Source organism: Pararge aegeria (assembly GCF_905163445.1).
Source record: "Pararge aegeria chromosome W unlocalized genomic scaffold, ilParAegt1.1 SUPER_W_unloc_1, whole genome shotgun sequence".
Taxonomy (NCBI): domain Eukaryota; kingdom Metazoa; phylum Arthropoda; class Insecta; order Lepidoptera; family Nymphalidae; genus Pararge; species Pararge aegeria.
The window spans coordinates 414,013-429,155 of record NW_024396987.1 but is presented as its reverse complement, the minus strand read 5'-3'; the positions used below and the strand labels follow the sequence as shown (position 1 = coordinate 429,155).

Sequence of the window (15,143 nt, the reverse complement as noted above, 5' to 3'; positions counted from 1 at the left end):
AAATTCAAAACGAAGTTTCTCCATTTCCAATTGACGTTAATAAACAAAAATGTCGTTTTATAATAGGTTTTTAGTTTACTTCGTATGATTTCGTCAACTGAAACAACTTAAATGTGTTGCTCTGTAAAAACTAAGATTTATTTCGTTATTTTTATTACATTACGCTACAATTCAATTTTGAGACAAATATGTAAATCACTCCTACCTGTAAAAACAAAGAAACGACATTTAAAGTTTATTTCTTAAGTAAGTTCACAAATGGTTTTTTGATTTATTCCGTTATCCGTTATAAGTCACGCACAATGACACATCAAAATTGTCTTTTTCTGACTGCCATATTTGTTACTGTTTTATCATAACTTTTGAACTGCTTTGCCGACGGCTTGGAGCGCGGGAGAATTTAAATTATACAATATTGAAACTCTAAAGAAATATACTTTCTTTACATATATATACTACAGCAATACACACATCTCTTAAATGGAGTATTGTAAGCTATTTTGAGTGCTTTGTTTTGGATAATTTGTAATAATTTATAATTAGTTGAACAAGTATTACTACAAATGGGGCAAGCATAAGTTATTGTTGGCCTGACAAGTACAATATAAATTTTTAGCTTGGTAGACGCGCTAAGTTTCCTTTTTTCGATTTAAGATTAGGCTGAGGGCACCAAGTGTTTGTGCACCTCTTACTCGTAAATCTGCAATGTGCTTCGACCAATTTAGTTTTACGTCCATGTTTAACCCAAGATAGCACACTTACCGCCGCTACTGGTCGAGACTTTTTACGAGTCCACTGTCGGGGTGTTATTTCTGGCCTTCTGCGCCACCCTGCAAAAAGAAAAATAATTAATTTCATTGGAAAATTTTTGGACTTTTTCCGAAAATTTTCCGAGTTTCTAAATTTTTTAACTAAATTTTCACATAAGCGTGTGCTCCTCACTGGACTGCACGACACCCGCACGCGCGAGAGCGGCGCGCACGCGAATTTAGCACATTTTAGACGGTCTAAAAAGACATTAATCTTGAACCGAGGCTTCATAGGCCCAACAAAACTGCCATACTTTGAGTGATTTCATTCAACAATTTGACTGCTAAACACACTTACCGCCGCTCCTGGTCGAGACTTTTTACGAGTCCACTGTCGGGGTGTTATTTCTGGCCTTCTGCGCCACCCTGCAAAAAGAAAAATAATTAATTTCATTGGAAAATTTTTGGACTTTTTCCGAAAATTTTCCGAGTTTCTAAATTTTTTAACTAAATTTTCACATAAGCGTGTGCTCCTCACTGGACTGCACGACACCTGCACGCGCGACAGCGGCGCGCACGCGAATTTCGCACATTTTAGACGGTCTAAAAAGACATAAAAATCTTGAACCGAGGCTTCATAGGCCCTACAAAACTGCCATACTTTGAGTGATTTCATTCAACAATTTGACTGCTAAACACACTTACCGCCGCTCCTGGTCGAGACTTTTTACGAGTCCACTGTCGGGGTGTTATTTTTGGCCTTCTGCGCCACCCTGCAAAAAGAAAATAATTAATTTCATTGGAAAATTTTTGGACTTTTCCGAAAATTTTCCGAGTTTCTAAATTTTTTAACTAAATTTTTACATAAGCGTGTGCTCCTCACTGGACTGCACGACACCCGCACGCGCGAGAGCGGCGCGCACGCGAATTTCGCACATTTTAGACGGTCTAAAAAGACATAAATCTTGAACCGAGGCTTCATAGGCCCTACAAAACTGCCATACTTTTTTTTTTTTTTTTTTTTTTCTTAAGAATACTTTATTTGTTGGTCAGAAAAATATGAATACAATTTTCTACAGAAAGTAATTATTTATAGTAAATCAATAGACAATGAATAAAAAGCAGTAGACAATGAATCAGTATTTAGTGACAGAGAATATTTATTCAAACATTATATTATTAAGTAAGGTAACAGAATCTAATTTTAATTGAAAAAATGGGGTTTTTGTTGGTCTAGTACTATACCTAGCTGGTACTATAGTTATTAAAAAATCAGGAAGGAAGCAAATAATATACTATTCCTTATTGAGTATCAAAGTAACATTAAAATTAAATTAAATTCTTAACTTAAGTATGCTAATAATAAATTTAATAACAAAGTATTTATATCAAATGTAAATTTTCAAATTAAATGACTTTTACAATGCAAATACACAATTTTCAAAAAAAATAGCTAGTTTTCGAGTATCGTATGTCCTACATGTTTGAGACAATGCAAATTATGTATTTTTTGGAAGTTTATACAACTTGGTAAAAAAATGTCTTCATAAAAATTATTTTTTACAGATGGATGATATTAACCTTTATTACTTAGGGTTTTAACCTTTCAAACATACTATCTATACCACCACAATACACCATAATATAGCTACAGCATTTTTGCGGCGCATCAAAAGACTCAATCTTATACAGGTACTAAACATATTTAATTGATTTTAATATTTCTGTAATTATTCTCTGAAATTATAATTTTTATTTTAGGGACGCAAATGTCAAAGTCAATGTAATAAAAAAACTTTTATTCAAAATAATGTTGCTTGAAGTGATGGCAATATTAGTTATTAAATTTATGTTTTTATTAGAATGCACAAACAAATTTAGGACCGACAGGATTAGAAACGGGAACTCTCTCGCATTGGCGGTATGACGACCATGTATGGTGAAGGCCGCGATTGCAGTCGCCAGTTCGCAGAACTACTGATGCCTGGGGTAGTAGGGCGGCGGGTACCGTTCCATCGCGTAGTGGCTGGGCTGATGTACGGGCGGCGGCGCGGGCGCAGCGGTCGGCGCGAACGAGACGGGCGGCGGGGGCGCGGGCGGCATCGCAAGTGGAACGTGTGCTCGCATTGCCTGGCTGTCTTGAGCCATTTGCATACCTGCTGTGTGGGCGCCTGCGAAGGGTGAAGGGTAGTAAAGCCCTGCTGGCGGCATTGGCTGATAGTGCTGGTAAGGCGGCGGCGCGGGCGCAACTTGAGGTTGCAAGAACGCCGGAGATGTCGCAACTCCGTGCGCAGTCGGCGGTGGGAACCTACTCGAACTCACTGATGACACGGGTATATCTTGCCTATTCGAGTATTGTTGGGAGTCACTTATGTTACTATTATTTGAGCTTGCGTTGTTGCTTGTATCTAGGTTCACTTCTGCAGGCGCTGTTTCGTCAGTTGAATTAATTTGTTGTAAAATGTCCAAAAACGTTTGCAATATCTCAGGAGATGCGTTATTTTTATTATTGTGTTTTATTTTGACAGGATTACTTTCTCCAGCCAAAGAAGATAAAGCTTGAATAAGTGATTCATCAAAGCTCTTTTGTTGTGCCGTGACTGACGCTAACGCTGCTTGACTGAACATAGTATTATTGGATTGATTTTTATGGGCTCCGGACGCTAACGCTCCATGATTGTACATAGTATTATTGGATTGATTTTGAGAGGTTCCTGACGCTAACGCAGCTGGATTGTACATAGTATTATTGGATTGATTTTTATGTGCTCCTGACGCTAACGCAGCTGGATTGTACATAGTATTATTGGATTGATTTTTATGTGCTCCTGACGCCAACGCTGCTTGATTGTACAAAGCATTATTGGATTGATTTTGAGAGGTTCCTGACGCTAACGCAGCTGGATTGAACATAGTATTATTGGATTGATTTTTATGTGCTCCTGACGCTAACGCAGCTGGATTGAACATAGTATTATTGGATTGATTTTTATGTGCTCCCAAATCGCCGCCCTTGGCGTCGCCCATCATGTATTCCATGAGTTGTAATAAAAATTGATTAGGCACGGTTGAAACACCTGCATTTGACGGTTCTTCATCAAATATAGTATTATTGGATTGATTTTGAGGGATTCCTGCATTGAACGGTTCTTGATCAAATATAGTATTATTATTGGATTGATTTTGAGAGATTCCCTCTACATTTTCTTCAACGAACTTTTGAAACAAATCAGTGCTGATTAGTGACTTCAATATTTCTTTCAAGTTCTGGTACTCCTCAATCATTTTTTTATAATCGAGAGTCCCATATTCCTCCTCTTCATTAATAGCTTCTAATTGTTTTTTTATCGCATCGATCCTTAGTTCCCTTTGCACACAATTTTCACACAGCTGGTCTGCAATTGTTTCATCCTCTCCCTTTTTCATTTTGATTCGCACATTTGAATCGTCATTCGAGGCTTTCCTTTTCGTAGGTTCGCTACTTTTTATTTGAGCGTGCGCTGGCATTATTGGCGGTGGTGGTTTACTGGAATCATATACCGGTATAGGTGGAGGTGGATGGGCCATTGTAAAAGGTGCCGTTGGAGGGGGTGCTGTAAATACAGGCGCCTGCTGCCGAACTGAAGTAGTTGGAACCGTCGGTGGCGGCGGCGGCGGCGGCGGCGGCAGCGGTGGTTGTCCAATAGGCATCACGGGACGCGGGGCGATTGGCGCAACCGACACGACGGGCGGTCGCGGGAACGCTGCAGCGGGGGCAACACTAGCCGGCGCAGACACAGCCGGCAAAGGTGGTGGCGGTGGCGGCGGAGGTGGGCCCGCGTAACTCCCTTGTATGTATAATGCAATCTGGGGGATAGTCTCAGCTGCGGCTGCAGACATGTTGGCGTGACGCTCCGCTAAAACCCGCGGCAGTTGCCCGGTAGATTTGAACAAACTCTGCTCCTCCTTAGTGGCGTGCAGATATGTACACAGTTCGCGAGAACATCCAGCCGAATTTTGAAAGTCGTGACAGAACTTCAAAGTCTTTTTTATAACCTCGAACACAAGCTCGTGGCGGTACTTGCACTGTGCACCCTTGTTACACTGCCCCCATATAAAGTCCCGGCAGAAACTTTATTTGACATAAAGAACTTAAAGAGACCGGCAAAAAGTTTATTTGACATATCTCGGTATTGCTCCCAGGCAATTTACTAGTGACAGTTTGGGTTGCTCTATACACAGCCCAAACATAACAATTACCAATTGTTACATGACTTGGGGCACTTTACACCCCCAAAAATAACAACATTAGAGGAACTTCAGTCCGCTTATTATCTTACTGACTGAAGCTCTTGACAAATTTTAATCAATAAAAATTACAAAATTATCGACCATTGGCAGGCAATTTACACCTCCCAATAATTCTAATTAGGTTAGAATAGTGAAGGACTACATTAAATACTGTGATATAGCCAATTTGTAATTCCCTGTTATTTATTAATTTGTATGTTTGTATCGTTGTATTGTTAGTTGTGTGACTTTTAAACTCTAAACTTACTTACGAATTATTATAATGGCATTCAGAGCGTCAAATGCAACTAAATCTTCTAACGTGGCCAGTGTCAACGTTAAGCACGTTGACCCAGAAAACCGCAAGCGCCCTCCTGTCAAGGCACCCTCTAAAGACCTGCCCTTCTTGGCGAAGTCGGCCGCGGAAGGCCCCCTTGAGGAGCTGGCTACCACGGCAAACCAGCTCTTCCAGGAAGCCAAGACTCAGTTGGAGCAGTCTGGAAATATAAAAGCGACTATAAAAGAGACACTGATCGAGTGCCTTAGCGGCCTGTACACAATTGCGCTGAGACTCAACGACAAAGCACCGTGTCCAGTCGTTCAAACTGCTCCCGTCGCTGACTTTGCCAAGGAGGTCTTGGAAGAAATCAGAAAACAGAGTGATCTTGTAGTTGCGGCCAGAACTGATATGGGTGCCGTCAGAGAAACGGTCGAAAAACTCAACGACGACATTAACAAAAACACTTTAGGCGGCATCTCATATGCGGCAATGGCCGCAACCACCAAATCGGAGAAGACCTCTTTCTCCCAGCCTGAGCGGGTCCACTCGCTGATCGTATCTTCAGTTGACGCTCATGATACCAGTGACGATGTGATAGTGAAAATCAGAACTGCAGTGAGCGCAAAGATATCGGGCCTGCGGGTGGACCGGCTCAGGAAAGTGAGAGATCAAAAAGTGGTGTTGGGATGTCAGACCCAGGAAGAGCTGGCCAAGGTAGCAGATAAGCTCAGGTCTGGCAATCCAACACTACTAATAGAAGAGAAAGCAAATAAAGACCCGTTGATTATAATAAAAAATGTTCTTAGCTATAATACAGACGAAGACATAACGGGCGCTCTGAAAAACCAGAATGCACACCTGCTGGCGGGGATACCTGAAGGGAACTACAGGGCCGTGGTGCGGTATCGACGGAAAGCGAGAAACCCACTCGAATGCCACGCGGTCCTGCAGGTGTCCCCATCAGTGTGGCAAAACCTTACCCAGGCTGGCAAGGTGCACGTGGATTTGCAGAGGGTGCAGGTCGAAGACCAGTCTCCGTTAATCCAGTGCACACGATGTCTGTCTTACGGGCACGGTAGGAAACTCTGCACGGAAGCGGCAGACCAGTGCAGTCATTGTACTGGGCCGCACCTGAGGAGGGACTGCCCACACTGGATGGCAGGAGAAAAGGCTACGTGTCGCAATTGTCAGGCGGCCAAACTGGATAAACTGGACCACGACGCCTTTGACAAAGAATGCCCAATCCGCAAAAAATGGGATAGGCTGGCCAGACTTAGTGTCGCCTACTGTTAAAGGCATCACTAGAGCAATAGCGCATGATATTAGCGACGGCAGAGCGGCGAGCTTTAACCAAGTTGCAACAAACCTCGAAATCAGTAAAATAGAACTAAAGAATAACAAACAAAATGTGAAAAGGAAAAAATTGAGCGGGTTTCATGAGAAACTCGAACAAATTTTAATTGAGCATAGAAAAGGAATAAACATATATTTCATCAAAATAGCCTATATAGAACCAAAAATTAACATTAATAAATTTAGGAAACATCACTTACCAATCTCAAACGTCAAGCTCGTCACGCCGAAACCGAAAGTCGCCACCGATGCGCTATATACACCTAAAATAAAAAGAAAAAAGATATGAATATTAATATAGGGTTACTAAGATAAGGGGTGTAAGTGGGTGTGGCTAGTACCAGTCAGCCTCCCAAATTGCCAACCTCACCTGCACGTGGTGCACCCTGCCGTTTAACCGACGAGGCTCTGGCGACCGACAAGTGGCGGTATAACCACTTCGAATTGGCTAGGCTGAACGCAGGCGCCCACACAGCAGGTATGCAAATGGCTCAAGACAGCCAGGCAATGCGAGCACACGTTCCACTTGCGATGCCGCCCGCGCCCCCGCCGCCCGTCTCGTTCGCGCCGACCGCTGCGCCCGCGCCGCCGCCCGTACATCAGCCCAGCCACTACGCGATGGAACGGTACCCGCCGCCCTACTACCCCAGGCATCAGTAGTTCTGCGAACTGGCGACTGCAATCGCGGCCTTCACCATACATGGTTGTCATACCGCCAATGCGAGAGAGTTCCCGTTTCTAATCCTGTCGGTCCTAAATTTGTTTGTGCATTCTAATAAAAACATAAATTTAATAACTAATATTGCCATCACTTCAAGCAACATTATTTTGAATAAAAGTTTTTTTATTACATTGACTTTGACATTTGCGTCCCTAAAATAAAAATTATAATTTCAGAGAATAATTACAGAAATATTAAAATCAATTAAATATGTTTAGTACCTGTATAAGATTGAGTCTTTTGATGCGCCGCAAAAATGCTGTAGCTATATTATGGTGTATTGTGGTGGTATAGATAGTATGTTTGAAAGGTTAAAACCCTAAGTAATAAAGGTTAATATCATCCATCTGTAAAAAAATAATTTTTATGAAGACATTTTTTTACAAAGTTGTATAAACTTCCAAAAAAGTACATTGTCTCAAACATGTAGGACATACGATACTCGAAAACTAGCTATTTTTTTTGAAAATTGTGAATTTGCATTGTAAAAGTCATTTAATTTGAAAATTTACATTTGATATAAATACTTTGTTATTAAATTTATTATTAGCATACTTAAGTTAACAATTTAATTTAATTTTAATGTTACTTTGATACTCAATAAGGAATAGTATATTATTTGCTTCCTTCCTGATTTTTTAATAACTATAGTACCAGCTAGGTATAGTACTAGACCAACAAAAACCCCATTTTTTCAATTAAAATTAGATTCTGTTACCTTACTTAATAATATAATGTTTGAATAAATATTCTCTGTCACTAAATACTGATTCATTGTCTACTGCTTTTTATTCATTGTCTATTGATTTACTATAAATAATTACTTTCTGTGGAAAAACAATTGTATTCATATTTTTCTGACCAACAAATAAAGTATTCTTAAGAAAAAAAAAAAAAAAAAAAAAAGTATGGCAGTTTTGTAGGGCCTATGAAGCCTCGGTTCAAGATTTATGTCTTTTTAGACCGTCTAAAATGTGCGAAATTCGCGTGCGCGCCGCTCTCGCGCGTGCGGGTGTCGTGCAGTCCAGTGAGGAGCACACGCTTATGTAAAAATTTAGTTAAAAAATTTAGAAACTCGGAAAATTTTCGGAAAAAGTCCAAAAATTTTCCAATGAAATTAATTATTTTCTTTTTGCAGGGTGGCGCAGAAGGCCAGAAATAACACCCCGACAGTGGACTCGTAAAAAGTCTCGACCAGGAGCGGCGGTAAGTGTGTTTAGCAGTCAAATTGTTGAATGAAATCACTCAAAGTATGGCAGTTTTGTAGGGCCTATGAAGCCTCGGTTCAAGATTAATGTCTTTTTAGACCGTCTAAAATGTGCGAAATTCGCGTGCGCGCCGCTCTCGCGCGTGCGGGTGTCGTGCAGTCCAGTGAGGAGCACACGCTTATGTGAAAATTTAGTTAAAAAATTTAGAAACTCGGAAAATTTTCGGAAAAAGTCCAAAAATTTTCCAATGAAATTAATTATTTTTCTTTTTGCAGGGTGGCGCAGAAGGCCAGAAATAACACCCCGACAGTGGACTCGTAAAAAGTCTCGACCAGGAGCGGGGGTAAGTGTGTTTAGCAGTCAAATTGTTGAATGAAATCACTCAAAGTATGGCAGTTTTGTAGGGCCTATGAAGCCTCGGTTCAAGATTAATGTCTTTTTAGACCGTCTAAAATGTGCGAAATTCGCGTGCGCGCCTCTCTCGCGCGTGCGGGTGTCGTGCAGTCCAGTGAGGAGCACACGCTTATGTGAAAATTTAGTTAAAAAATTTAGAAACTCGGAAAATTTTCGGAAAAAGTCCAAAAATTTTCCAATGAAATTAATTATTTTTCTTTTTGCAGGGTGGCGCAGAAGGCCAGAAATAACACCCCGACAGTGGACTCGTAAAAAGTCTCGACCAGGAGCGGCGGTAAGTGTGTTTAGCAGTCAAATTGTTGAATGAAATCACTCAAAGTATGGCAGTTTTGTAGGGCCTATGAAGCCTCGGTTCAAGATTAATGTCTTTTTAGACCGTCTAAAATGTGCTAAATTCGCGTGCGCGCCGCTCTCGCGCGTGCGGGTGTCGTGCAGTCCAGTGAGGAGCACACGCTTATGTGAAAATTTAGTTAAAAAATTTAGAAACTCGGAAAATTTTCGGAAAAAGTCCAAAAATTTTCCAATGAAATTAATTATTTTTCTTTTTGCAGGGTGGCGCAGAAGGCCAGAAATAACACCCGGACAGTGGACTCGTAAAAAGTCTCGACCAGTAGCGGCGGTAAGTGTGCTATCTTGGGTTAAACATGGACGTAAAACTAAATTGGTCGAAGCACATTGCAGATTTACGAGTAAGAGGTGCACAAACACTTGGTGCCCTCAGCCTAATCTTAAATCGAAAAAAGGAAACTTAGCGCGTCTACCAAGCTAAAAATTTATATTGTACCTGACAAGTACAATAACTTATGCTTGCCCCATTTGGAGTAATACTTGTTCAACTAATTATAAATTATTACAAATTATCCAAAACAAAGCACTCAAAATAGCTTACAATACTCCATTTAAGAGATGTGTGTATTGCTGTAGTATATATATGTAAAGAAAGTATATTTCTTTAGTTTCAATATTGTATAATTTAAATTCTCCCGCGCTCCAAGCCGTCGGCAAAGCAGTTCAAAAGTTATGATAAAACAGTAACAAATATGGCAGTCAGAAAAAGACAATTTTGATGTGTCATTGTGCGTGACTTATAACGGATAACGGAATAAATCAAAAAACCATTTGTGAACTTACTTAAGAAATAAACTTTAAATGTCGTTTCTTTGTTTTTACAGGTAGGAGTGATTTACATATTTGTCTCAAAATTGAATTGTAGCGTAATGTAATAAAAATAACGAAATAAATCTTTGTTTTTACAGAGCAACACATTTAAGTTGTTTCAGTTGACGAAATCATACGAAGTAAACTAAAAACCTATTATAAAACGACATTTTTGTTTATTAACGTCAATTGGAAATGGAGAAACTTCGTTTTGAATTTACACTGACGCCTGGGAATGATGGAAAATCGAACGTTTTTGCTATAACCTCAATAGCCACAAGTGATAACAAAGTGTACGCAATACCCGGAGAGTTACAACCAGTTAATCTTCATAAAGAAATATTGAAAACATCTGCGTATGTGAAAGTAAAAAATAGCATAAAAAAAGGCACCAGGTAAGAAGAGTCTGGATAACTTTGACAAAAGAGCTTGAAAAAGTTTATGTGGATGAGGACGGTAATTTACAATTTGGGGACCAATTTCTAGAAGAAATTTGCCAGGAAAAAGTTGCCGCTCTTACATCAGACACTGGTACATTGGAGAAGTTATTTGAAAAATTAGTAGAAAATACGCAGGTGAGTAAAACTCAGAGCTTGAAACATGTTGCTGAGAAGTTTGTGATAGAAAAATTTACAAGTAAAAATTCCAATGCAAACCAGTGGATTGACATTTTTGAAAAAGAATGCATACGCTTTGATGTGAAAACAGATGAACAAAAAATTGAAATACTCAGATTGTTTATGGATAAAAGTTGTGCTGATTGGTATAGCTCAATGATCATAAAATTAACCGTCAACTCTGAATGGTCAATGTAGAGAAACAAATTCTGTGAATCATTTGCGAACAAGGGATGGAACCCAGTCACATATGCACTATTATTTAAATACAAAGAAGGTTCATTGTTAGATTATGCCATGAGAAAGGAAAAACTTTTGTTGGAAATGAGAAGAACAATTGACATAGGCACATTGTTGGATCTTATCGCAGCTGGTTTACCAGAGTTTATTCTTAATAGAATTGATAGAGAAGCATTACTTCATACAGTGGATTTATTCAATGAAGTGAGTAAATTTGAACACATGGTAAATAAGAGAAATTTTGTGGCTAAGGGAAAATATGGAAACCCTAGAGCACAGACTAAAAATGAAGATAAAATTCCTTGCAAAATTTGTGAAAAATTAAATAAAGGAAATCGGTACCACTCTGGGAGTTCATGTTGGTTTCGAACAAAAGAGGACGACAAATGGAAAAAAATGCTATCAAACATGTTAACAATTCGGTGATTGAAGCTGAGTTAAATGAAACCGACCAAAAAAACGAATAGCAACACCACTAATTAATGTAAAATTAATATTAAATGATAAAGTACAAATAAATGGAATTTATGATTCCGGCTCAAATGTTTCTCTGATTAACTCAAAGTTACTTAAACTAAAAGGAAAAAGAAACAGTTCAAATGAAGCTAATTTAGTAACAATTAATGGTATTAAAAAGACAAGTGGTTTGACAACTTTAAAAATAAAAATCTTTGAATTGGAAAAAGATGTTGATGTATACATAATTGATGAAAAAAACTTTAAATATGAATTTTTGATTGGATTATACATAATTAAAAGTTTTAAGCTTATTCAAAATGAAGACTTATCAATAACACAAAAACACTGTGTTAATACGGAAAATGAAAAAACTGAATTTTTTTTTACCAATATTAGAACAAATACAGTATTACAAGAAATACAAAAAAATAATAGCATTTGGTCGAATTACAAAATAAATTTGAATGAGCATGTTAACAAACAAGATTTCAAATTAATGATAGAGCACTTAAATCAGTATCAAAAAAATAAAATAGATAGACTAATAAGCAAATATAAATCCGTTTTTGCAAAGGACAAATATGATGTTGGTTCGGTTGATGGATATGAAGCGAGGATAGACTTATTAGTCGATAAATATTGTAGTAAGAGGCCTTATAGATGCACTATAGAAGATAAAAAAGAAATAGAAAAACTAATAGCAAAATTACTGGATACTAAACTTATAGAAGAGTCCTATAGTCCATTTGCTGCGCCTGTAACATTGGCATTTAAAAAAGAGGAGAACAGAAAGTCCAGGCTATGCATAGACTTCAGGGATTTAAATAAAATAGTAGTGCCTCAAGCTCAACCATTTCCCTTAATTGAAGATTTAATGATGAAAACGAGAATGCAAATTTTTTTCAACATTAGACATAAATTCAGCATTTTGGTCTATCCCTTTACGAATCGAAGATCGAAAAAAGACGGGATTCGTTACACAGGATGGACATTTTCAATGGACATGCCTTCCATTTGGGTTAAAGACCTCACCAGCAATTTTTCAGAGAATATTAAGTAATATATTGAGAAAGTATAAACTAATAGATTTCACAGTTAATTTCATTGATGATATACTCATTTATTCCGAAACTTTCGATGAACACATTGGTCATCTAACACAGTTATTAGATGCAATCAAAACAGAAGGCTTCAGGCTAAAATTTTACCAAATGCACCTTTGCATCAGACTCTGTCAAATACCTGGGTCACATAATTCAGAATAATTCTGTAAAACCACTTAAAGATAACCTGATTTCAATAAAAGATTTCCCAGTTCCAAAAACACAAAAAAATTACGAGTATATAGAAAAAAGAGCAATAATACTAGAACCATTGCATAATTTACTAAGGAAGAATCAAAAATGTGTTTGGTCAGATAAATGCCAAACAGCATTTGAAATGATAAAAAACTTGCTATGCTCACAACCAGTTCTAGAAATATATGATCAGGACTTACCAATAAACATCTATACTGATGCTTCTTTAGAAGGTATTGGGGCTATTTTAAAACAAACACAACCGGATGGTAAAGAAAATCCGGTTGCATATTTTTCAAAAAAATTAAATGAAGCACAAAAGAAAAAGAAAGCAATATACTTAGAATGCTTAGCTATCAAGGAAGCGGTGAGATACTGGCAACACTGGTTGATAGGTAAAACTTTTACAGTTTATTCAGACCACAAACCACTTGGAAACATGAATCTGAAATGTAGGGCTGATGAAGAGCTTGGTGATTTAACATATTATCTTTCACAATATGATTTTAAAATAAAATATGCACCAGGAAAACAGAATTTGGAAGCGGATTGCCTGAGCAGAAATCCGGTATTGGAGTCCAATGAAAATACAGATGAACAATTAAAAGTTGTGAACTTAATTAAACTTGAAGATATCATAAAAGATCAAAAAAATTACGAAGAAATACAAAACAAAAAAAGCAAATTAATTGAACGATGCAACGTCTTCTTCAAAATGGGTAAAAAACGAAAAAAAATAATTCTTTCTGAACAATTTAGCTAATTGTTGAAAAACGTGCATGATAAATTTTGCCATATTGGAATTGGACAAATGCAGAAGACAATTAGTCCACACTATGCAGCTAAAAATTTGATGAAGAACATCAAAAAAGTTTGTAGTAGTTGTGAAATTTGTATTAAAAATAAATCAAGAGGACAAGATAAATTTGGATTTATGTCTCAGCTTGGCCCAGCCACGAAACCCTTTCAAATAATCTCTATAGACACGATTGGAGGCTTTGGAGGTTCCAGATCAACAAAAAGATATCTTCATTTGGTTCATCCACCCTACAGTCCTGACCTGGCTCCCAGTGATTATTATCTCTTTCCAAAAATGAAAAAAGAACTTCGGGGGAAGAAGTTCTCAAGCGATGAAGAAGTGAAGGAAGCAGTTTCAGCTTATTTTTCAGACAAAGAAAAAACATTTTTTTTTCGAGGGTATACATAAGCTAATTGAAAGATCTGAAAAATGTATTAGGGTTGCAGGAGAATATATTGAAAAGGAAAAATAAACTTGTATTTTTATTTCCACGTCTTACCCCCGATGCCGCGAACTTAAAAACGCCCCCTCGTAGATACGAGTATCTGAGCGGTCATGGAAATAATTTAGCTTGGTTACCAGGAACTAAATTTCTAGGTGTGGGTACATCATTGGGAAAATTAAAACTATTTGATACAAGAACTCATAAAACAGCGCAATATTTCAGTTTACATACAGCTTATAAAACAATTAGCTTTTCATCCTAAAAATAAATGTTTAGTGACTGCAAGTAAAGATGGCACTTTGAAGGTCGTGGATTTAACCATGGGAAAAGCTTTATATTCTTTAGATCTAATGCTGCAAAGAATGCTGTTACTTATTCTAAGAGTGGTGCATTTATAGCTGCGGCTACTTCAGACCGATTGGTTGGTATATGGAAAACATAATTCAAATAGAATCTTGATTTAAAAGCTAGAAAAATATGAATTGTTATGATATTTCTTTCTACTTATACACATCAACAGAAATTAAGGGGTTTATTCCACTTGCATATATAGAAGTTTCGGAGGGATGGGCTTCGTCAGCATTGGTCTGCAACCCGTCTAGGAGAAGGAAAACTCAAAAATCAAACCAGGAATGGTTACTCTGTTAGGCGCGCATGGGTCCAACCTGTCTAAGCGGCAGTCACCTGCAGCCGACCTGGTTCCACATATATCGACTTATCGTTCCTGTGGGTCAGACCAGCTAGGCCGAGAGGGTGGTGTAGGTCTTGGGCAACCCTACATCTCCTCAATATCGTCCCAGGCGATGCACTGTCTGTGAAGAGGACACTTCACACGTGAGAGCTAGCTTTCGCGGAAACAACACGGAGAGTGGCAGTTACCAGTTATAAGTCCGCATGAATAGGCGTAAGTGTGGACGCTAGGGGTCATTCTCGACAGTGAGAGAGTCCATTGTAGACTCATCGATCAGTTACCAGCTCAAGCTAGGCAGCCCCCGGCCAATTGGGTACTGATCCGTCTCGGTGCGAGTCTGTTCTTTTGAGGTGTGGAGAACACTGGCTTATAGCCAGATAACTAGCGCCGTTATCTGTTACACCTGCATTCACGAAAATAAAACCTACTATTACCCGACTAT

General features: G+C 38.4%; 2 protein-coding genes across 2 annotated transcripts; one reads left to right on the top strand and one right to left on the bottom strand.

Moving 5' to 3' along the window:
- Positions 1-2,546: 2,546 nt before the first annotated feature.
- LOC120636751 (actin cytoskeleton-regulatory complex protein PAN1-like) lies at positions 2,547-4,979 on the bottom strand. The gene is made up of 3 exons (XM_039908311.1): positions 4,948-4,979; positions 3,718-4,860; positions 2,547-3,330 (listed from the first exon to the last, which is right to left on the bottom strand). The coding sequence occupies exons 1-3, from the start codon at positions 4,977-4,979 to the stop codon at positions 2,724-2,726; spliced, it is 1,782 nt and encodes a 593-aa protein (XP_039764245.1). The 3' UTR covers positions 2,547-2,723.
- A 322-nt stretch (positions 4,980-5,301) lies between these two features.
- Positions 5,302-6,591, top strand: LOC120636750. The gene has a single exon (XM_039908310.1). It carries the CDS (start codon positions 5,302-5,304, stop codon positions 6,589-6,591), a length of 1,290 nt encoding a protein of 429 aa, XP_039764244.1.
- Positions 6,592-15,143: the final 8,552 nt, after the last annotated feature.